The sequence below is a fragment of the Caretta caretta genome, chromosome 1, assembly GCF_965140235.1.
Source record: "Caretta caretta isolate rCarCar2 chromosome 1, rCarCar1.hap1, whole genome shotgun sequence".
Classification (NCBI taxonomy): Eukaryota; Metazoa; Chordata; order Testudines; family Cheloniidae; genus Caretta; species Caretta caretta.
Genome location: NC_134206.1, coordinates 58,005,782 through 58,021,943, shown reverse-complemented (window position 1 = coordinate 58,021,943; position 16,162 = coordinate 58,005,782). Strand labels below are relative to the sequence as shown.

General features: G+C 40.3%; 1 protein-coding gene across 8 annotated transcripts in view; it reads right to left on the bottom strand.

The window, feature by feature from the left end:
- The window catches only part of RCBTB1 (RCC1 and BTB domain containing protein 1), a 49,609-nt gene that overhangs the window by 24,413 nt on the left and 9,034 nt on the right, over window positions 1–16,162 (bottom strand). For 2 of the 8 annotated variants that reach the window (XM_048849601.2, XM_048849611.2), the window contains exons 2-4: window positions 5,907–6,080; window positions 4,785–4,935; window positions 3,067–3,233 (exon numbers count right to left, since the gene is read on the bottom strand). The exons of 2 other annotated variants lie outside the window; for them this stretch is intronic. In XM_048849601.2, coding sequence (XP_048705558.1) covers window positions 3,067–3,233; window positions 4,785–4,935; window positions 5,907–6,080 — 492 coding nt within the window. Of the gene's footprint in view, window positions 1–3,066; window positions 3,234–4,784; window positions 4,936–5,906; window positions 6,081–7,784; window positions 7,954–16,162 lie in introns of those variants that run through there. 4 more of the 8 variants (XM_048849620.2, XM_075128400.1, XM_048849630.2 and 1 more) reach the window with 3 other exon arrangements.

Sequence of the window (16,162 nt, the reverse complement as noted above, 5' to 3'; positions counted from 1 at the left end):
GAGGATAGGGATAGGGTCCAGAGTGACCTAGACAAACTGGAGGATTGGGCCAAAAGAAATCTAATGAGGTTCAACAAGGACAAGTGTAGAGTCCTGCACTTAGGACAGAAGAATCCCATGCACCGCTACAGGCTAGGGACTGACTGGCTAAGCAGCTGTTCTGCAGAAAAGGACCTGGGGATTACAGTGGATGAGAAGCTGGATATGAGTCAGCAGTGTGCCCTTGTTGCCAAGAGGATAACGGCATATTGGGCTGCATTAGTAGAAGCATTGCCAGCAGATCGAGGGAAGTGATTATTTCCCTCTATTTGGCTCTGGTGAGGCCACATCTGGAGTATTGTGTCAGTTTTGGGCCCCCCACTACAGAAAGAATGTGGACAAACTGGAGGGAGAGTCCAGCGGAGGGCAACTAAAATGATCAGGGGGTTGGGGCACATGACTTACGAAGAGAGGCTGAGAGAACTGGGCTTGTTTAGTCTGCAAAAGAGAAGAGCGAGGGGGGGAATTTGATAGCAGCCTTCAACTGGTGGGTGGGGCGGGGTTCCAAAGAGGGTAGAGCTCAGCTGTTCTCAGTGGTGGCAGATGACAGAATAAGGAGCAATGGTCTTAGAGGTTTTTAAGGCCCGGCTTGACAAAGCCGTGGCTGGGATGATTTGGTTGGTGTTGGTCCTGCTTTGTGCAGAGAGTTGGACTAGATGACCTCCTGAGGTCTCTTCCAACCCTAATTTTCTAGGATTCTAATTTACATGAAACAAGCACAAAAACAGTTTCCTTACCTTCTCAAAAAATTCTGTTTAAAAACTTTCCCTTTATTTTTCTACTAGTTTATGTTTAATACAGTACTGTATTTGCTTTTTTTTGGTCTTTGCTGCTGCCTGATTGCACACTTCCAATTCCAAATGAGGTATGTGGTTGGCCAGTCAGTTCACAACTCTGGTGTTCGTAACTCTGAGATTCTACTGTATTAAATGTATCCTTTGTATAACTAACATCCTCTATGTGTTAAGGTATAATGAAGATGTTTTCAAAGAAGACTATTTACCAGCTTTATTTTTCAGAATTATAATGGAAAAGTGAGACTCTAAATTTAAAGGTTCCTAGAGGTTAAATTGTGAGTGAACTTAAGCATAATTTTCTCCCCACCTTTTAGCAAACCACCATAGTAATGTGAAATTTAAGCCACTGTTATAATATATATATATTCTCATTATATAAGACAGCCATCTGTGATTACAGCTTCTGCTCTTTAAACCATGGAATGAACTAGCTGTCTCTATTCATCTGTTCAACAGTTCTCCCAGTTTGGCAATTGCTGGTGGTCTGTTTGCCCTTCACTTACCTTTCTTCATCTACTCTAGAGCTCATCATTTAACGTCACATGAACAGTCATGTGACACTTCAAAGACCTTCTGAAATTCCAGAGATTAAAGTCATTTACTTTTGCAGCCAATTCTTTCTGTAAATATTATTCCATATTCCATATGTAAATATTATTCCACATTCCCTTACGTTTTGTATAATCAGGGTTATATATCTTGACAATAAAGCCTCAGTCAACCACTAAGAATGCAGCAGACTATAGATCAAACTAAATGTCTAAATTCCAGGAGGTTAACACTGTAATTAAGTACAGTTTAAATATACATTATGTTCAAAATATGCATTTCAGGTCTCATTCTTCGCACCTGTAGAACATCCCTCCTACTATTTCTCATCTTATCTTGTTTGGACCATAGCACTGCTGCCTAACTAGGTGCACTACACTTCCAAGTTTCATACCCTATGCAAGGCAAAGAAGTGAAAAATCTCAAGATTTAGAAGTTTTTCAGGTCAGGCTTGACAAAGCTCTGGCTAGGATGATTTAACTGGGGATCAGTCCTGGTTTGAGCAGAGGGTTGGACTAGATGACCTCCTGAGGTCCCTTTCAACCCTGATATTCTATGATTTTAAGATCTTTCCTAAGCACAAGCTCCTCTCAAAAGCAGCACATTATCAACAAAAAATTAGCTTCTGAATCTGCCTTCCATCCCCCTCATTACAGATATTGATATGCTACTGTGTGTCATAATGGCAGTAGTATGATTTCATATTAGAATAGGATATGGAGGTACTCAGATACTATAGTTCTGGGGGCCCAATACATAGACAGAATTATGGCTATTTTGAATTCCTCGTCTTAACTATTTTAAGCTGATTTTAGAATCAAACAATTCAGATGAAGCCCTAAAACAGCATTAGATCAGGCTGATTACTCAGTCTAAAAATACCAATTTTTACACTAATTAAAAAGGAAACATTGACCACTCATTAAAAAGGAAACATTGACTAGACAGTAGTATTTAAAGAAATTTGTGATTTACACTTTCCAGGTAACTACACATGGACAAACCAAGCCTGACTCCACTCATTTCTGCAGGGATATATTTTCTTCAACATATATAGCACAAAGCAGAATTTAGATACAAAGCCAACTATGCCCAATCCCTCTAAATGTATGTGAAGGTGGACAGAGCAGAATACTTCCACAATAATGAATAATGCAGAAATCAGATGCAGTATTAAAGAGAACCAAAACACTAAAGACACCGCAGACTGACCCACCTGCCCAAGGCACACATCTTAAGTGCTACAACAGCGTACACAGAGGGCAACCTTAAATTTGTATCTTTTGAAAGATTCTACCATTTCTGGTACAATTCTCTATTATACAGATAGGGAATGCTAGTGAAAAGAAAGTCTTTCAAAATTACATTGCTTTTTAGGTGCAGTGTTCTTTCTAGTTTCAGTCTTACTGATAGGTGTCTGATGCACAAAAAACCCACAAGAATACTCACTGGCCTAAATTTTCAAATCACTGTAGGAAGAAGAATTAAAATTGGCCAGGAGAATGAACTACCCCTCCCACCCCTAAAGAGAGGATGTGTTGGGTTTGAAGCGCACGGGTAAGGTTATTTTGTACCTGTACTGTGGATAGAATAGGACTTCAATCTCCAAAGCTATCTATCCGATTCCTTTCAGGAACTCCAAGTTTATTGAAAAAGTTAAACAAGAAAATGTAAGACTTACATCTCCATCAGATGATAGGGCCATAGAATGATGAGAACCACAAGCTACTTCAATCACCCTCTTAATTAGCAGGTTGGTACAGACTTGAATAGGAGTAATGCCCTGATTGGTTGTTCCATTCCCAAGCTGGCTGTATCCATTATGTCCCCAAGCATAAACTTCACCATCTGCACAAAACATGCATGTTTGTGATATCACTCCACCGATTCCGAATTAATGAAGATGTTAATTGATTCTAACACTGGTCTTCTCTTTCTTTAACTTCTATAAAAGCATGAGTACAGACAGTGCTATAAGTGAAAGCGAGAGTAGAATAAGTAGTGAGACTAGTGTAGTAATTGTTCTACAGTTTATTCTTTGTACAGTATTTAGCCTTCCTTCTCAAGTCTAACTATTCGTGACTATACCATAGCATGAGCTCTGGGTTAATTGAGAAAGATAAATGGTGGCACCTCAATATAATTGAGGACATTGTTAACAGACAGATTTAAATGGTTTCACTAACCTTATTGCAGAATGAAAATGCTTGCTTCCCCACACCACCCTACTATAATTGGCAGTAAATATCATTAACTATTTAAAACTGATGTCAGCTGCCTGATCAGACAATACAGACAAAAGCTATTTTCCCCAAACCAAACCAGCTTTCTATATGAATTTGCTATTCTATAAAGGGAAGCCAACTTTGAGTGGACATTTCCTGGACTCCATTTAGTTTCCTTCCCTTCCTTGGGCTCAGTATTCTTTACCCTTGAGAATTTCTCAAGCAACCTCTTTGCTCTTCTCCGACTTTCTGCCTTCACCAGGCTTCCTTTAAACAGATTCTATCTTGCCTCTTGTCCATTCAAGGCAAAGGCGGCTTTGTCCAGTGAGTCCACATTAACTAATTTTGATGTTAAATTATTTTTAATACCCCCTTCCCAGAAAAAAAAACAACTGAGCAAGGTGTTTCAATATTCTCAAAATCCAACATTAAATAAAGGAACCAGGCAAACAATTTAGAGAAGAGAGTGAGCAGTCTGTCATTTTATTCATAATATTTCAGAAGCTTGAAGTCACATGCTACAAGCACAGTCTATTCTTATGACAAATTTAACTCAAAACAACTATTTAAAAACAAAGAAAAGTCTAATGTTAAGGTTTGAAGCCATCAAGTCCAGACCCTTTTAATCAGCACTGCCTTGCTAGTCAGCCAATGAACTTCACAACTTCATGTTGGAGTCTGGTTTCCAATTTTATGTTCAAAAGGTAAAATGCATTCATTTCCTTGCCGCTGTTTACTACCCACCCAGTGTTGAGAAATAACCTGCGTTCTTTCTTTTGTAAAAGCTGGCTGGTTAGAAGGCCACAAAAACTAGAACATACTATTTGATTCAGATGGCCACCAGGTTTGGAAAATGTTATCTGATCATTAAGTTCTGATAATTAGGAATGCACGTAGCTCCTCCTTCCCAGAGAGAAGACTAAGCAGGTCACCCTCATGGTATGCTTTGGACCAGTTCCTCAGCTAGTGTAAAGTGACTTCAGCAAAGCTATGATCTCTGTAAGTGGAGAGATCTGGCCTTTGAACTTTGTTGGCCCAGGATCAGAATTCCCCGAAGAGCAACAAACCCAGCACATTGGCCAAGTATCAATCTACCAACATATCTCCACTTCTGTTCTTGGTTAACCCTTATAGAATAGGTAACTGATTATTTCACATACTAAATGTTTTCTACCTTCAGTGCTAAGTAGAACATGTGGTCCACTTCCATAACTGAGACTGTTAATCTTCTTTCCACATAAGGCTTCTAATTTCTTTGGTACTATGGTGCTTTGATTATCTCCAGTCCCCAAACAATTACTACAGTTTAGTCCAAACACAAACACCTGGGGGGAAAAAGGGAAAAAAAAAACAATTTGCATTTTAAACTATTTAGATTCATATTTATGGAGAGGGAGATAGACAGATATAGATATATATGGTGAAATCTGACCCTAGTGAAGTGACTGGGAGTTTTCCCATCAACTTCAACGGGGCAAAGATTTCATCCATAGAACTTTACTGGGTCAAAGGGTTCTACAGCTAGTTCTAGATTCAAATTTAGATTTTTGTTTAATACACACAGAAGGAAGGTTTACGAACCCTAATGGAAAGTATTCTACGGAAATCATAGGTCTTTAAATGTTTACGGAAGTGTTTTTAATTGTGTTTTGTACGCTTTAAAGTCAGGCATCCAAATATCTCCTCCTCTTGGGTGCCTAAGCTTATTTAGGGCAATGCACTACTACTACTTCTTCCATAAAAAAGCTGTGACAATTCTATTTTGATTCAGAAAAAAGTTACTTAAATTTAAAAGGATACCTCTAAGGGGCATATCCTGGACTGGAGATTCATTTTTATTACAGCTGCTATACCCAATAACGATCTAAAGGATAGTAAGTTCTTCTAACATTTGTCATAATAATTGCCCGGTTATATTTAAATGTGTGCTAGCATAAGAGATCCAAGAAGTGAAACTGACCAGTCTAGTTCAGTTGTCCGAGTGAAAAGAAATGTAAAGAGACCCAGTTTATGTAGCAAGTTTTTATTTTTTCCATCGTTTCTAATCTAGGACATTAATAGTAATGAAAATAATTTTTGTTAAGAGTGTTTTATTGTGACTCCTTTTACTCTCTTCCCAGTTATGTCCCCATGCAAGATTTCAAATATTTGCAATTCATTTCCGCCACATTCATTCACAGAATGGGACACAGATTCATGCACAGTGTCTTTTGTAGGCTGCTTATTTACAGGCTTTCAAAGGGGTTAGAATTACATCCCAAAATAGATCAGGTATTTCATTTCCTTATAGACTTACCTCATCATTATGGGTAATGTATATAGCTTCATTGGCCGATGTGCCAAATACACATGCTTTCCTAATAGATGCTATTTCTTGAGGTGAAAGCAAGGTAAATATTGGCCACTTTCCTACATCCACCATGACTATGTTGGGTTTCATATAATTCCTATAAGAAAGTTGACATTTCTGCTGTAAAAAGGGGGGGGGGGGGACAAAAACAAACTATTAAAAAGGCTTATTTTTTGTTTTCAACAAAAGGCACAAGATATTCTTCTTTAGAAAAGAAAATAGCACTTAAAACTTAACTACAGAGACATTAGTCTCTCTGATGAATGAATATTCTATTCCTATTTAAGATGTGTAATCATACAACATACCAAGGAAGAACAAATAGCTAGTCCTAGACAGGATATTAAAGAAATGTCATTAAAAACAAATACCTGCTGGGCTACTTTGAATTAATAACTACTGAAAAAACCCTGATAAAGACACCGTTCTACTTGAAAAATCCATATGTTGATAAAATATGCAACCTAGCAAGTATTGCCTTTCAGGGGCAGTAGATTTCTGAGCTTTATTTTGGATCTTATTTTCTTCTGTATTACATTCAATTCTCTTGTAAACGTGAAACAGTATTCCAAGCCTAGATTCCATTTAAATAAAAACAAGCAGATCTTAAAGTAAAATATCTGTCTCCTATAACGAGTGTGCAATCCCAGTTTAATTCTGGACAGTGTGAAATCCCAATATATGCAAGTAGCACACGATGCCAGTTTGTTAGGGTTTTTTGTTAAAGTACTGGGGATGTCCTGGGGACGGGGGCTGATTTAAAACTTTCCTTGTGGACAAAAATAACTATTTTTGAGCATGGGAGAGTTACAGCACAAAACCATGATCTGTTTGCTTCAGACTAAATGAAAAACATTGGAGAACTCTGTGCAGAGCAACTAGTCATTACTGGTTAATTGGGAAACACTTTGGATTGCGTTAGAACATTGGAAGATGGACAAAAGTATCATCAAATCTGCCAGAGAAACAAGATCACTCTGTATAACTTACAAATTTCTACCACCCTCATCACCTCTAGTTTGCGCATGAACACTGTGTGGATTCAAGAAGGAGATAAAAATACTCAAAAAAAGAAGCAACTATGCAAGATGTTTTAGATCTGATCAGATCCTCACACAAAAGAAAAGTCATGTTAGCACTGATGCTCCAAAGAGATTCTGCTGTTAGTATTTCTCCACATTTATGTGACATGCTAGTACTTCCTGGGCACAGATCTGTGCTCTCACCAGAGCATTCCATAAAATGACAGCACTATGGTACGCACTGGTCATGTATGATCCAGGAACCTCTTTGCGCCAACTAGAAAGGGGCACAGAGGGGTACCTAGATGTTACAGGGACCTCCTGGGTCTGGAATATACATTCTAGTTCACCGGCAAGTCTCATGTGAGGTCCGAAATAAAAGCTGCTGTCACACACTGGTCATCAAAATCATCATGAAACATGTTGTTAAGGGGTTACGTGTGTGTGTGTGTGTCTATAGACAGACATACACGCACACACAAAATTATGTTAAGGTCTGTATTTTGGAACTGATCTCCAGCAAAGAGGAAATACAGGTTCTGTCAGAAGAGAAATTGTTATCTAGCAGTCTGAACTATACAGTGCTTAATTTACAAGTAAACAAAGGGCCTCTTCTCACCAGTCTAAACTGAAGGACTGTGAAAGATTCAAAAGATGAAAGTAACAGGAGGAAGCAAGCAGTGGGAGTGTAGGGGAGACAACCCTATTCTGACCTGGACACTGGAGCGTAGCTAGGGCGGGAGCGGGGCAGCGGCCGCTTCCCCACCGAGCACAAGTGGCGCCTTTTTTAATTTTTACTCACTTCGGCATTGGGTCCTTCAGTGCCGCTGAAGACCCAGAGCGCCGCCCGAGCCGCCGCCAAACAGCTGGAGCACCGCTGGGTGAGTACAAGCGGGTGGTGCCTTTATCATCACCGCTCCCCCTGTTTTCTCCACCTGGTTACGCCACTGTCTGGACACCCAAGGTCTGCTCTAGTAATTTGGAGGACAAAGAAGACACCCTAGCATCCTTCACTATGGAAGCAAATGGATAATGAGTTTGCTTCATGCAAGAGGGATCTCAACCACACTTAGTTGAAAATGCTGGAAAGAATCTTGGGTGAGACTAGCTTCTTTAAACAAGATATTCACCTGTTAGTTATGTTTAGTCTCTAGAAAGCGTTTTACAATTGTTTTATATGTAACCATTTGTTTCCAATATTCTTATTCACTTCAATGTCAGTTCTTTAACAGTAAACAGATGCATTTATAGTGAAAAAAATTAAGTGTTTAGCAAAGCTGTGTTCTAAGGTATAAGTTGGTGTTCACTGTTCCTTTGGGAACAGTAGGCCTAGTAATTCTGAGTGCTCAGTGGATAAGGGGCTGGGCACTACAGGGAATGCTCAGAAGACTCAGGAATTGATGTATGCCTATAACTACCTGGTACAGACACAGCAAGGCCTGCAGAGGTCTGGATTGCCAGAGGCTGGTGATTTCAAGGAGCTGACCCACAGAAGGTACAGACAACACTTCCTAACGCTATGGGCAGATGGTGGTGAGGTGCCTCATGACCCTGGGTACCGTCACATAGAAATAATACTGTTAACATAATATCTATTATACCTAAAAGACTATGTTAAAAGAGTTAAAATTGCAGAGTCAAACACTCAGTTAAGAAGTGCAACCTATATCCTGTCCTCCTCAGCTCCTATCCAACCCCTTCCAGCTGCTCTCTTTCTTCCTCCCCCACTTTCTGGCTCCTGCAACCTCCCACCCCACAATCCCATTTTCTCCTCCCTCACTCCTCCCATTTCTCATCCCTCTGAATTCAAGACAGGCTTTCCCCCCCACCCCACCCCCCCGTCCATGCTTCCCTGCTCTCACTGCTTCTACTTCGGGTGCCCAGGAAGAGAATCCCCCTACTCCCAGTTCCTGATACCATAGCATTTCAGGACACCAAGAGGAGCAATTGCAAGAAAAGTCCTGCTCAGTCCCTGCAGCCCTTAGCTGGAGCATGCTTAGTGCATAAAGAATCTTCAGAAGACATAGCTTCCAAACTTACAAGTCTGAGTTTTTTCAAAAATGTGCAACTTGGCCAAGTTTTGACTATTTTCCACACAGAGTAAATGAAGGTTAGTCAATCAGCAAGTTCACACTCTTGGGATGCGCCAACTGGTGCAGCTTGGCTAGTGGAACTTCTGCTATCAGGGTCGATTAGAGTGCTCACATGCCCTTCTCCCCACTTCCCTAAATAATCTAGCCCATTCTTAGGGCATGGCTATCAAAAGGGCTTGGTGACACAAATGGCCTCAGTTTCTTCCATCCCTATTACAGAATCCAGTGATAACCTTAATTGGGACTCCACAGAAGAGGGGAAGGTGGGCAGGGAATGGAAGTATGTAGAGTCCATCTCGAAGAACTACAGTTACAAGTAACCTCCATTTCCTTCAAGAATCCTCTGAATATTCCTACTCTTGGGATAGTTTGGCAAGGAGTACATAAAAGGTGGATGTAGGAACACTGAGTCCTAATTAAACAAAACAACTGAAGCACCACTTTGGCAAACTGTGCATCAGATCTGGCTGCCAAATCTAAAAAGGCACACTGTTTAGTGAAAGTGTGAGCTGAACTCCATATTTACATATTTCAATAATGGGAACATGTCTACCATATGCTACAGATGTAGCAACTGCACTGGTAGAATGAACTTTAAGAACTGCAGGAGGAGAGAGTGAAGAACTTTTATAACGGTCCTCTATATACTGTCTGACCCACTGACAGGGAATGGGCAGAGACAGCTTGACCCTTGACCAACATATGATATAAACAATGTAGCAGAGGACCTAAAGTCTTTAGTTCTGTTCAGATCAGAATGCATTCTCTGTGTCTAAATAATGTAATTTAGATTTGCCCTTACATGCCCATGGTTGGGGAAGAATACTGGTAAATTTACACACTGATTTACATCAAAAGTCTTAAGTTACCCCAGATTCCTTCCTAAAGTGAGGTATCAGATATCTGTTTAGAAGTATCTGATCCCAGAGGCTTGACCGACAAAGTTTCTTGTAACAGAAGAGCCTGAAGTCTTGTCTAGCTCTGTGGGGCTGAGGGGGGCCCCAAATAGTACAATACGAACAAGAATGCCTTTCTCCTAGGCATTTCAGCACTGAACATGCACATCAGATGTGGCGAAGACAGCCGGGCATGACAAACACCCTTTAAAACAATGTTTCTTGATCTTCAAATCTACCATGATATTGTATAAGTAACTTACTTTAAACTGAAACTTAATCTAAACCTATTTCTAAAACGAGCTTACTCTAAAACTATTAACTACTAACTAATCTAAGAATGGAAAGATTATTTTATATCGATGGATCCCTGCAATCTGGAGAGGTCTGTGTACATTCACCGTTGCAGTTGGAAGGAAGTGAGGCAAGGCAGCAACCAGAGCCAGGCTCCCTTTTATAGCCACACCCTCAGAATGTGTTAGAACATTAAGGGTGCAGGAGGGGTTTGTGAACATTCTAACCCGTACTATAACCAGAACACTGCACTGTCCAAGCTGTCAGTGCAACTCAAGAGTGTAAATATGTTTAGGACACTTGAAGAAAAGGCACCTCCCCTGACACCACACAATCTCACTGCCAAATTTTATGTGTCTACTCCAACACAAAGAAGTGCTAGAGCTTCTCAATTAAATGGATTTAAGCATTTTTTCCAATATTACGGAGAGACACATTGTTTGCTCAACTCACACTTGGAAATGAATTAACTGCTCTAGCTGAAATTTTTCAAAAATTGAATGAACAGTTAAAGTTTGCACAAGTTACAAGCAGCTGAAAACAAGTTCTTATAATGGCAAGTATTAGGCGACCTTAACTACAGCTGGCACTACAAGCTCAGCCTACAATAAAACAAGAGATTATGTTCCTCAAAAAAAAAAAATCAGATTGCGTAGCTACATTTTGTTAAATGCAGTATTATTGATTATAGTCCATCACAAAAGTTTCACAACTGTGCAGCTCTCAGTTATCAACTAGAGTTCTGATGCAGGAAGTCACTCTGAGTGAGCGGACCCCTGTATCTGTATGGAGCCTCAATGGAGTCAGTGGGTCTGCCTGTGCAGATTAAACACATCAACTACTAACTACTCCGACTCAGGAAGACTATTCCTAATCAGAAGCCAGAGTGACAGAAGTTGATGGTACTCAGAATTAAAGACATATGTGGTTGTAAAATGGGGAATACACTTGCCTCTGCCACGTAGAGAATGAAGAGTTAAATGTTCAGAACACTACACAATGAAGTGCTATATAAAACCTAAAAATTACTTTCACATGAGATTAACACTATAAGCCAAGTCATGTAAATTATCTGGACTGGCTGTTTATGACTTTAGCATGTGGTCAAGTACCAAAATACAAATCTGAAAAATTTATTCTGGATGTTGCAAAATCTCACAATTTTAGGTGTTTTTCTTGAAGCCCCACATTCTTGAGTCAAGCTATTACATGAGAATCTCAGCTTTTTAAGATGAAAGTTGCTAGCCTGCATGGTTGTGCAGGAAAAACTGAAAATGAGACCCAAGACTAAATGCTTGAAAAACAAAGAACCCTTTTTTTAATGTCATGATTGGTTGGGGCGAGACACAATATCTGAATGCTCAGAGTCGACAATACTATTGTGCTTCATTCTGTGTTTACAGTCATCTTAGGCAAACTCTTCTTACCAGAGTTAGTTTACTGCAAAACCTCAAAAAATCCTTGAGATTTGGAAAGGAAAATTACATTAATTTAAATGTAAGAGAAGGCCCACACCGAAGAGCCTGCTTTGTCCAGAGGACCTTTTGTAGGCTCAAAATGGAAGAAAGAATGAAAAGCAGATGCATGTAAATAGTTCAGTAGTTAGGAATGCAAGTGTCATCTACCACCCTGACCAGACAGTTTATAAAACTTTTAAAAACCTAACAAGACCCACTCTGCCACTGAAGCACTGTGTGACCTTGGGCTTGTCCCTTCAAATCTGAGAGACTTTGCTTCCCCTTTGTCTACTTACCTTGAGAGACAGTGAATCAAAAGCCACATTTATGATACAGAATTTTACCAACAAGTTCTCCATTGAGGATACTCTCAGTTCAGCTGCAGGAGCTAATTTGGCACTGATGGTAACTTCTGGCATCCTTACCTTACCTACAGGGAGGGCTGTCATCAATGCAGCTAAACCAATGAAAATGTTTCGGTGGAATTTTTTAATGCAGGGAAGTCCTAAATAAGCAGCCATCCTAGGTAAACTGTGACCAATGCACAGGACAAGTTTCAACACTCAGTTACTGTAAATAGTTTGTTATTGTTTTTTAATGTAAAAAAGCTATGAAACCATGACAACCTTATCTCTAAATCTTTGACAAGATATTTAAATGCTATAAAATCATAAGTATTCATGTACATGTTTTAAAGGGACACCTCCAACATCAGGTTAAAAAAAGTGACTAATAATGCAACCACCACCTAAAATTATAAGAGCAAAAAAGTTGTATGTTTATTTTATTTGTTTACTTTGTGCATTTGACCGTACTTTCAGTATACTCAGTTCGTCCTTTTTTGTTCCTGGATCTTCACGCAGTAACAGGAATATACACATTTAGCTGTTTTCCTACCTTTTTTTAAAAAAGGCAGAAGTTGGCAAACCTCTCAGCAGCGAATTTAGTACCTGAAACTACTTTTAATTCATTTTTTAAAAGTTGACTACAGCAAAGATTTTTCAAAAATAGTAGCCTAAAGTAAGACTCCTAAATTCATAGTAAGGCATCTACCTCATTTTCAAGAGCACTGAGCACCCAAGAGGAGGCTGCTAGATACTCAGCACTCTTGAAAAAATAGCATACGTGCCCACATATGGATTTAGGAGCCTAACTTTAGGCTACTATATCTGAAAACTGTGGCCTAGATTTCAAGTGTATATAGTCTCTATATAGTTATTACTCATTCCACAAAAGCTTGTTTACAAAGTTCTTTCAAAACTAAACACCAGAAAGACCTACACATTACTGTAATTTATACAGCTAAACAATGAGCTTGCATTTAGACTCTCTTAATCAGTAACAATTATCTATTGGAAGCTAGTTAGTTGCCAAGATCTAAAAACCCTCAGAATCATTTACCAGCTTCGACAAATCTTTAACCTAGACTGCACACACAGCACCATACTTAGAATCACGCTCTCTCTTATAAACCATCACCTTTGATTTATACTGAATTCCTCTACCATTGCAGTCCAACATCCTGTTTACTCTATGTGAAGAGGGGAAAGGTCTATTCAGAGGATAACGTATCTCTTAGACCTCTCCAGCTGCAGAGGATATGCTATTTGTATTTGCTCCCAACTAAAGAAGCAGCTCCTGCTAGATACAAAATGGCAACCAAACTATTATATATAAGACTTTTACACCAGTGGTTTTCAAACTGCGGGTCACAACCCAGTACTGTAAGACACTCGGTCGTGGCGGCTCTGGTCAGCACCGCCAATCAGGCCATTAAAAGTCCTGTTGGCGGTGCTGCCCAGCTAAGGCAGGCTAGTCCCTACCTGTTTTGACACCGCACTGAACCCCAGAAGCGGCCAGGAGCAGGTCCAGCTCCTAGGTAGGGGGAGCGTGGTGCCCATGGGGCTCTGCACGCTGCCCAGCCCCAAGCACCAGCTCTACACTCCCATTGGATGCTGGGGCAGGCAGGGGGCGAGGTGTCTGTGACCTAGAGCCACGCGGAGCCGCTTGTGCACCTCCACCTAGGAGCCAGACCTGCTGCTGGCCACTTCCGGAGCACAGTGCAGTGCGGTCCGCGGTGCCAGGACAGGCAGGAAGCCTGCCTTAGCACCCCAACTGCGCCGCTGACCAGGAGCCACCCAAGTTAAGCCCACGCCCCAACCCCATGCCCCGATCCCCTGCCCCTTCCTGCACCCCGAACCCCCCTCATCCCCGACCCAGAGCCTGCACCCCCAACTGAAAGCCCTGACCCCCTCCCGCACCCCAACCCAAGCCCAGAGGCCCCCCCACACCCTAAACCCCTCATCCCCAGCTCTGTTGGGCCGTGGGCATCAACACTTTTCTTCAACTGGGTCACCAGAAAAAAAGTTTGAAAACCACTCTTTTACACTATAAGTGCTTTAGGACAGATAGACAAATTTTAATTCAGCAACAAGCTTTGGGAGAGGAACATGATCAACTCGCTTGCTCAGAGGATTTTGAGTCAGGAATGCTGTAGCTCACAAAAGCTTATGCTCAAATAAATTGGTTAGTCTCTAAGGTGCCACAAGTACTCCTTTTCTTTTTGGGTTCACTGGTGTTATTCAGGAGGTCAGACTAGATCATCATAAAAGATTCTTCTGGCCTTAATCTATTAGGATTTCCTCCTACATACATAGGTTTGGCAATCATGTACATTCCATTGACAAGCCATTAGGAAAGCTTTTCTTTCTTTTTTTTTTTTTTTGTTAAAAACTTTCTTCAGTAGATGAATTACTACCTTTAAATGTATTTGAGTTATAAAGATCACAGCAACAAACATAATTTCAACCCAGAACATGTTGCTTTCTATGAAATGGTGGTCTATGAAAGTATGTCTAAACTGCAAAAAACAAAAACAAAAACTCAAGGCAGCAAGTCTCTAAACCCCGGTCAACTGACTCAAGCTCACACTACCCGGGTAAAAACAACAGTGTAAATGTTTGGGCTGGGGATGGGCTCCAAAACCCAGTGGGGAAGGAGAGGGGTGGGGGGAAGGAGAGGAAATGAGGGTATTGGAGCTCAGGCTCCAGCCCAAGCCCGAATGTCTACACTACTATTTTAAGCACAGTAGCACAGAGCTGATCCAGACGCAGAGGCTTGCTGCCACAGGTCTTTTACTGCAATGCATACCCTTAGAATTCCTAGGAATTCATGGCTGACCTCTGAGTTTACTTGGCATATTTTCAGACAAACTACCCACATGATTCAAGAGATAGGCTCTTGTGCACACTCTATTTGGCTCACAGAAGTAAAAAGACTGGAGGCGAACACTATAGGAATACAGACAAGCTTGAGCAATACAAGACCTCAAATCTACTCAAAGATGCAAAGTGCTATGGAAAAAGAGGTTACAAACAGATTTGTCATGGAATGAAATTAAAGCTAAGTCTGCCTGTTATTTTCAAGAGTAGAAGGAATCCCTTGAGATCAACTTCTTACACAGCAATAGCTTGAAAGGTATCTGGGCTCACTGAAACTTCAGATTCACCTTGCATGTCCAGGATTGATTGTCCACTGTTTTGTCAGTACACCTCTTAGCAGCCTTTATATTTTAAGGCTACCTCTAAACTACAAGCACTTCAGCAGCACAGCTGCAGCTATGAGGGAAGGGTTTTTTCCATTGATATAATTAATCCACCTTTCCAAGAGGCAGTAGCTAGTTGAACAGAAGAATTCTTCTGTTGACCTAGCTGCATCTGCATTGGGGGTTAGGTTGAGCTAACTATGGTGCTCATGGTGTGATATTTTTCTTCTAATTTTTAAGTACAGACTAAGCCTTTGTCTAGCCCCTTGCTACGATACTTAATATTTTTACAAGTGACCAATTTATTTACCATCTAATGGTGCTACCACCTATATGATCAAAATATTTTAAAGAACAGCTACATTGTTCTTTTATTAACTGCAGCACTCCTAACATTAACTGCAAATTTGGAAGTCTCATTTTAAAACATTTACTTTAGAGTGCAATCTATTAATATGGATATTTCTTTTCTGGCTACTGTAGCAAGTAACTGAAGACACCAGTGTGACTAACATGCACTCTCAGGAGGACTAAAAATTTACTGGCCATTAAGATGTGCTATTAACCATAATTGCCTATTTTACTATATGTTGGGAACAGCCTTCTAAAATGGACTCCTTATGTACCCCACTTGAGCATCTCAAGCAAGAAAGATACCATACATTACTCAACAAGGAGTCCAGTGGCACCTTAAAGACTAACAAATTTATTTGGGCATAAGCTTTTGTGGGTAACAAACAAAAAACTGGTTCTCTTCTCTTGATCTTCAGTTTAGTTTTCTATTCCACATCATATAATCTGATTTTATCCACGGATCTCTGACATGGGATCTTGTCAAATGCTTTTCCAAAAAAAAAAAAAAAAAAAATCTAGCTCCATTATAGTCCCTGCATTTC